Source organism: Berghia stephanieae, chromosome 12, assembly GCF_034508935.2.
Source record: "Berghia stephanieae isolate SIO BIC M18660-M18661 chromosome 12, UCSD_Bste_1.3, whole genome shotgun sequence".
In the NCBI taxonomy this organism is placed as follows: Eukaryota; Metazoa; Mollusca; class Gastropoda; order Nudibranchia; family Aeolidiidae; genus Berghia; species Berghia stephanieae.
Window position 1 is genome coordinate 29,638,547 of NC_088371.1, and position 7,500 is coordinate 29,646,046.

Consider the following 7,500-nt stretch of genomic DNA (forward strand, 5'->3'; position numbering starts at 1 on the left):
ACAATTTTGCGGACAAAGACAACGCTGTTAACGGCTGGGTACTCATTTTACACCTGAGTACGGTGAGAGAATGTGAGTAAAGAGCCTTTTCCAAGTACTAAACTATGCGCCGAGCGCGAGGCTCGAACTCAGGACCTTCCGATCCGAAAGTGAGTGTCATACCACTAGACCACATAGCCAAACGTAGCCATAGTAGTAGTAGTAATAGTAGTAGTGGTAGCTGTTGTTGTTGTAGTAATGTAGTAGTAGTAGTAGTAGTAGTAGTAGTATAGTAGTAGTAGTATAGTAGTAGTAAGTAGTATAGTAGTAGTAGTTAGTAGTAGTAGTAGTAGTAGTAGTAGTAGTAGTAGTAGTAGTAGTAGTAGTAGTAGTAGTAGTAGTAGTAGTAGTAGTAGTAGTAGTTAGTAGTAGTAGTAGTAGTAGTAGTAGTAGTAGTAGTAGTAGTATAGTAGTAGTAGTTAGTAGTAGTAGTAGTAGTAGTAGTAGTAGTAGTAGTAGTAGTAGTAGTAGTAGTAGTAGTAGTAGTAGTAGTAGGTAGTAGTAGTAGTAGTAGTAGTAGTAGTATAGTAGTAGTAGTAGTAGTAGTAGTAGTAGTAGTATGAGTATGTAGTAGTAGTAGTAGTAGTAGTAGTAGTAGTAGTATAGTAGTAGTAGTAGTATAGTAGTAGTAGTAGTAGTAGTAGTAGTAGTAGTTAGTAGTAGTAGTAGTAGTAGTAGTAGTAGTAGTAGTAGTAGTAGTAGTAGTAGTAGTAGTAGTTAGTAGTAGTAGTAGTAGTTAGTAGTAGTAGTAGTAGTAGTAGTAGTAGTAGTAGTAGTAGTAGTAGTAGTAGTAGTAGTAGTAGTAGTAGTAGTAGTAGTAGTAGTAGTAGTAGTAGTAGTAGTAGTAGTAGTAGTAGTAGTAGTATAGTAGTAGTAGTAGTAGTAGTAGTAGTAGTTAGTAGTAGTAGTAGTAGTAGTAGTAGTAGTAGTAGTAGTAGTAGTAGTAGTAGTAGTAGTAGTAGTAGTAGAGTAGTAGTAGTAGTATAGTAGTAGTAGTAAGTAGTAGTAGTAGTAGTAAGTAGTAGTAGTAGTAGTAGTAGTAGTAGTAGTTAAATAGTAGTAGTAGTAGTAGTAGTAGTAGTAGTAGTAGTAGTAGTAGTAGTAGTAGTAGTAGTAGTAGTAGTAGTAGTAGTAGTAGTAGTAGTAGTAGTAGTAGTAGTAGTAGTAGTAGTAGTAGTAGTAGTAGTAGTAGTAGGTAGAGTAGTAGTAGTAGTAGTAGTAGTAGTAGTAGTAGTAGTAGTAGTAGTAGTAGTAGTAGTAAGTAGTAGTAAGTAGTAAGTAGTAGTAAGTAGTAGTAGTAGTAGTAGTAGTAGATAGTAGTAGTAGTAGTAGTAGTAGTAGTAGTAGTATAGTAGTAGTAGTAGTAATAGTAAGTAGTAGTAGTATAGTAGTAGTATAGTAGTAGTAGTAGTAGTATAGTAGTTAGTAGAATAGTAGTAGTAGTATGTTAGTAGTAGTAGTGTAGTAGTAGTAGATAGTAGTGTAGTAGTAGTAGTAGTAGTAGAGTATATATGTATAGTGTTTAGTAGAAGTAGTTGTATGTAGTAGTGTAAGATGGGAATTATTTAGCTTTTTCTGATGGATCAGTAATCGAAGCCAAGATGCGCCGCATTTTCCTGTAGGGACAGCTCAATGCAATGTACTTGGACAACTTTTCATAGGATTGAAAAAGCTCACATGTGTCAATACTTTTTCACACTTGAAACTTTTGAAAAGCTATTCTCACCTGATTCACATTGTTTTGATCAATGAACATCTTACATAAAAAAATTTTTAAATACTAGGCAAGTGTGGTTTATACCAAATTGAACCAGGGTTGAAAGCTGAGGAAGATGATTTTCCCCAAATCAGAATCCTCTAAAGAATTTTCTTTAAAACATGAAAATAAAGTTACACCCCCCCCCCCCAAATCTGTTTTTAGCTCAAATTGATGTGTAACAACACATTCTTGATGATGCAGCAGTCCATATAATATACAGTATTGTTTGTCTCCCAAACCAGATTATAGTTTTCTGGCAATCTCCTAGATAATGGCTAAAAAATTTTTAACTAGCGGTGCCTGAAATCTCCAATCAACCCTGATTCCAACTAAAATATGACATTCCATGGAATGCAGATTGTTTGTACTGTAAATTGAACAAACAACTAAAATAAATTTTAATGACTTAAAAAACGCAGTATAATTTTTTTTTTCTTCACCCAAACGGTCAAACGAAACAATTATAATTTTACTTTGACAGCTTTAACCATTTAAAGATATCTTCATAGGATGCTAAGGTTTATAATGATAAGGAATAATCAATAAGGGACACTCGGCAACACTTTTTTTTTTACTTTATAAATAAAGCAATAGCAAAAGTCATGGGTGCAGTCCACACTGTTTTGGGTTTTTTTTTCCGCACTGTGTCTCTCCCCCTCCCCTTCTCTCTGTGCGTGCATGTATATGTATGTATGTGTGTGTCAACCTAGAAGTGATTGGGTAGCTGGGTCTATTAAATTTGGTAGAATGTTCAAGAGATCTGTTCACGAAAGGGATAGTAAACAATTGGTAATGTCCATTTGGAATGACTGAACACCAGGAAAATGACGGCCCCTTGACATTAAAATTGACAGGCTACAAATAGAATGACAAACCTTTTCAAAGACTGCTTTCAATTCATCTGTGTCAGCTCTTCTGATCAGCTCCAAACCCTGCAAGAAGTATCCGAAAGTAAATTTATCTATCATAACAGGATTAACAGAAATAGGCAATTGTGTTTAATGGCTCCTTATGAAAAAAAAAAAAAAAAAAAAACATAATCATTTAAAATCTATTTCGTTGTACAACGGTTTGTACAGTTAATGTATACAAGATCATCATGTCATCAATTTTCAATCTATTCATTTCTTTTATTCAGTGAACTAACCACCACGAAAAAGAGCATTTATATAGCGCACTATCTGTCAAATGTGCTCAAGTGGTCACAACCTAATAGCAAGACTTTACATGTAGGAGACGAAACGACTTGAAAGTGCAATATTACATTTTTTGTTTTTGACTGAGACAATGCTGTTACGGGTCATGGTACAAATTTGACACCACATTGCAGTGCTGAGAGAGAATGTGAGTAAAGAGTCTTTTTTTCCAGACTTTAATTTTGCACTGCTCAGATCGAGATCAACCAGGAACTTGTAGGTCCTTAGGGGAGTGTCATACTACAACAAGACCACAAATATACGGCTATGTGGTCTTGTGGTATGACACTCGCTTTCGGATCGGAGGGTCCTGGGTTCAAGCCTCTCTCGGCGCATTGTTGAGTCCTTGGCATAGACTCTTTACTTACATTCTCTTACCGTACTCAGGTGTAAAATGAGTACCTGGCCATCAACAGCGTTGTCTCTGTCGAAAAAATTATAATATTGCCTAACAGGCGTCGTGTCTCGTTCTACATGTTACGGGTTGTTGTTGGTCAGGGACCCTTTGTAAAGCGCTTTGAGCACATTTTAGTGGATATTGCCCTATATAAATGCTCTAGTAAAAAAAAATACACATAAGTTTTGGGGGTATGAGCCCAATTGGCAGAGCATGGGTCTAACATGTAAATAGACCTGGTTCAAGCAAATCAGCATATTGATCATTTTCAGAGAGATTTTGAAATAAACAGCTTTGGCTTCGTGATTATGGATAATGGTTAAAAAATATTATTTTTTAAATGAGCTTTTATGGAGCACAATATCCACTAAACGTGCTCAAAGCACTTTACAAGGAGTCCCTGGCCAACCGCAACACCTTAACATGTAGGACGGGGCATGATGCCTGTTAGGCGACATTATAATTTATTCGGACAAAGACAACGCTGGTAATGACCAGGTACTTATTTTACACCTGAGTACGATGAGAGAATGTGAGTAAAGAGTCTTTTCCAAGGACTCAACTATGCGCCGAACGAGGCTCGAACCCAGAACCTTCCAATCTGAAAGCGAGTGTCATACCACAAGACCATTAAATACAACTGAACCCCAGGGTCAAGTCTGTATATTTCCTTTTTTTTTAAATTAAAAGGCTTTCTTCAATTTCAAATAAATTTATTGATGATAAAAAAATATCAAAGTGAAAATAATCTGATACAAATGAAGGCTGAGAGAATAGGTTTTATGCTTTATTGAGAGGCTGCCTCTTAGAAGTGCACCTCTACGTAGACAATGTAACGCTCTCATCTCCTAGCAATTAGTGCCATCTCACTGGGAATCAATCATAAATATGGTACTTGGAGGCGGCCATCTTTAACAATTTTGAGCAATGTTGAGTCCCTTCTAAATGTTGTACTGCACACTATAAGGAAGACACATGTTTTTTTCTGTTTGCATATGCAACATCAACAAAAGATCTCATTATGACTTTGTCAAGTGAGTTTTAACTGAAGAAGAGAAGAAGAATTTATCCTGCTGTCACCTAGGTATTCCATGAAGGAATATAGATAATCCAGCAAAGAGCGTATGATGTCAACAGGAATCACCCATGTTGTCCAAAGTGAGCAAATTAGGGACTCCAAATAGATCATTTTTATTCATGCTTTGCATTTAGCTAAAACATCTGCCAGCCGAATATATAGTATATAGCGTACCAACATACAAAACTATGTATAATCTTAATCTTAAACTTAAACGTTTATCGTCTGATTGATACAATTTCGTGAGAACTACTCATAAAAATGGCTGCCTAAAAACAATATTATTCATAAAAAGAGTTGTGTAATGTCAATGTCATTCCCTCTATACTCTTAAAGTGCTCAAGAAATGTCAGTTATAAGAGTGGGCATCACACTTTCTTCTTGCCCTACTGATGAAGATAGGATAGCAACAAGTCTCTCATAACTAAGTCAAAATGTTGGAAGAGAAAAAAGATGAATAGCTGAATAGGGTTAGGAAATGGGATCATAAAAATAAAATACAGTAGAATTACTTTAAACCGAAATTTTGGGGACCTTCTAAACCATTTCGGTTTAAAGACATTTTGGTTTAAAGCAAGTTCCCGTTTTGCGATGTTTTTCAAGTGTAGTAACTATTTAAGAAATTTGCTCATTTAATCGTATCATGGGTTTCCCTTTAAAAGTAGTTGTTGAATAAATGCGTCTTCGTAACCATTACACTTTTATTATTATTTTATTTTATTATTTTTTTTTTGTGTTTTAAAAATATTTTTGGGGGTTTTCGTTTTCAATTCAAAATTGTTGAAAGAGTTGAGTTCGGGATGCCGTGTTTTTTACATATATCTCCGTCTTGATCAACTTTTTTTTCATCGACTTCACATAGTATTTTGATTTTAAACTCCAATGTGTAAGCACAGTGCTTTCTTTTAGTAAAATGTAAAGCTAAAATAAGATCGAAAGTTCTTGTATGATAATTGATAATGAAAATGATTGATAGCAGCTACTCAGAGGTGAAGTGAAATGGAAATGAAAAGGCGTGTCAACGCTAAGTTGTTTACTACACATCTCTCTTTTGTTGAAAAGCCATTACGTTCAAAGGCTTAATTACATAGAACCCCCCCCCCCCCCCCCCCCCCCCCCCTCTCTACACACACACATTCAATCAAAGTGGAAATGAAATGGCATGTCAATGGTAAGTTGTCTACCACCCCCCTCCTTATTGTCGTGTTGAAAATCCAGTCAGTTCCAAAGCATCAACACACGAGCGAGAACATCTCGCTTGCGTGATTCTACACCCCAACTTCCCCTCTTTCCTCATTTTTCGCCTGCCAGTCACCCGTTGTCTTCCTTTTCCAGTCTGCGATCGTGGTGCTGTCCAAACCCAAGTGCAGTGATTGAAGTGTTTGCCTACCCCCACCCCTCACCCTCATCTTATACTTACGCTCTTTGTTTTAATATCACCGGGCATTATTATGTCGGGGCCACCTTCCCGAATTTTTGAAGAAAAATAGAGAGAGAAAAGGGGAAGGTGCTCTCAAGTTGTTTCGGTTTAAAGAAAGTCCTTCTTAGAAGTATTTCGGTTCATCGTAAGAAGTAGGACAAAGATAATGAAGAAACTAGTACAATTTATTAAATTCTTTGAGGTTTAAGGTATTTTTCGGTTTAGCTTCTTTCGGTTTAAAGTAATTTTACTGTATATCGTTTGTTTGGATACTTGTCAATTTGCAATAGACACGGTCTATTGCAATGAAAAGGAATGATGTGCACCCTTTTCACGTATGGGTTCAACTCCAGACAGGATTCAAGAAATAGATCCTAGAGTTATGTTTAAACAAATGCTCTAATCTTTCATTTTTGTTTTAATAAAGTGTCCTTGCTGCGACCAGTCAATAAAGCAATGCATGCTATTCATGCATGACCCTCTCGTGTTGACATCTTAAGCTAAGAGAAGGCTTACGATTACGAGTCAACTTACCTTTTTCGGCGACTCGCACTTCGCAGTCTGGAGAGGCCATACTTTAGAAACTATCTCCAGCTTTGTTTTCTGAAAGAGAAGTAAAATAGTCACGTTAAAAATAAATTGTTTCCTAATTCCACCAGATGCATAACCGATAATTACTGTGAAATATTTCTAAAAAATGGGATAACATAAACAAATCAATATAAACATAACTTACCAAACTGTCACCCGCCATGATTCTACGATTAACCTCTCTGGGGCAGGGTTGCCAGATTATTTTTCAACAAAATGCCAGGGGAAGACTCAAAAAAATGCCTAAACACTCAAAAAAATGCCAAAGTCTGTTGACTCCACCCCCACTAAGAAAACTACTCACTTTTGATAGACAATTTACTATCATATCCTGGTGGCTTGCATGTTTTCTTTTTTTTTTTTTTTTTTTTTTTTTTTGTTTTTTTTGAATTATACTAAATTTCCTGTTGGGGTAATTTTTTACCTACTGACTACTAAGTGGAGTGCTAAACCACTACACCACGGTTGAGAAAAGGTGTCATTTGAAGTATAATATACAAGAAAAGAAAATGCCAAATGAAAATGCCAAATGCCAAATGATTTTTCTAATGCCAAACGGTTTTCAAAAATGCCAGATTTTTGGAATCTGGCATTTAAAATGCCAAACTGGCAACCCTCTCTGGGGTGAAGGTTAGAAATCGTATTCACACCAAACCTGAAATTCCGAAAAACAAGTTCGATTACTGTTTGTTTCTCTGTGTTTTTACAATGTAATTATTTTTTGTTTACGTGGTTTAAATGCATTTATTTTTATTTTTTTAAATTATAACAATAATTGCGATGTGACAGATTATGATAATGAGAACTTTTAGGTTAATCTTCATTGTTTCTTCTTCTTTGAACTAGCGCATGCAATCGAGACTTATTGGGTGTGTGTGGGGGTGGGTGGGTGTATGTATCTGTGTGTCGTGTGTAGGGGAGTATGTGTGGGGGTACGTGTGTGTGTGTGTGTGTGAGAGTGTGTGAGAGAGAGAGAGAGAGAGAGAGAGAGAGAGAGAGCAGCTTAAAATAAACAATAGA

At 36.0% G+C, this 7,500-nt stretch overlaps 1 protein-coding gene across 3 annotated transcripts in view; it reads right to left on the reverse strand.

Moving 5' to 3' along the window:
• Positions 1 to 7,500, reverse strand: part of LOC144957740 (electrogenic aspartate/glutamate antiporter SLC25A13, mitochondrial-like) — a 58,999-nt gene that overhangs the window by 40,942 nt on the left and 10,557 nt on the right. The window contains exons 2-5 of one of the 3 annotated variants that reach the window (XM_078889134.1): positions 7,095 to 7,135; positions 6,626 to 6,658; positions 6,424 to 6,492; positions 2,674 to 2,730 (exon numbers count right to left, since the gene is read on the reverse strand). In XM_078889134.1, the coding sequence (XP_078745260.1) occupies positions 2,674 to 2,730; positions 6,424 to 6,492; positions 6,626 to 6,643 (144 nt within the window). In that variant the 5' untranslated portion in view covers positions 6,644 to 6,658; positions 7,095 to 7,135. Of the gene's footprint in view, positions 1 to 2,673; positions 2,731 to 6,423; positions 6,493 to 6,625; positions 6,685 to 7,094; positions 7,354 to 7,500 lie in introns of those variants that run through there. The other 2 variants (XM_078889136.1, XM_078889135.1) reach the window with 2 other exon arrangements.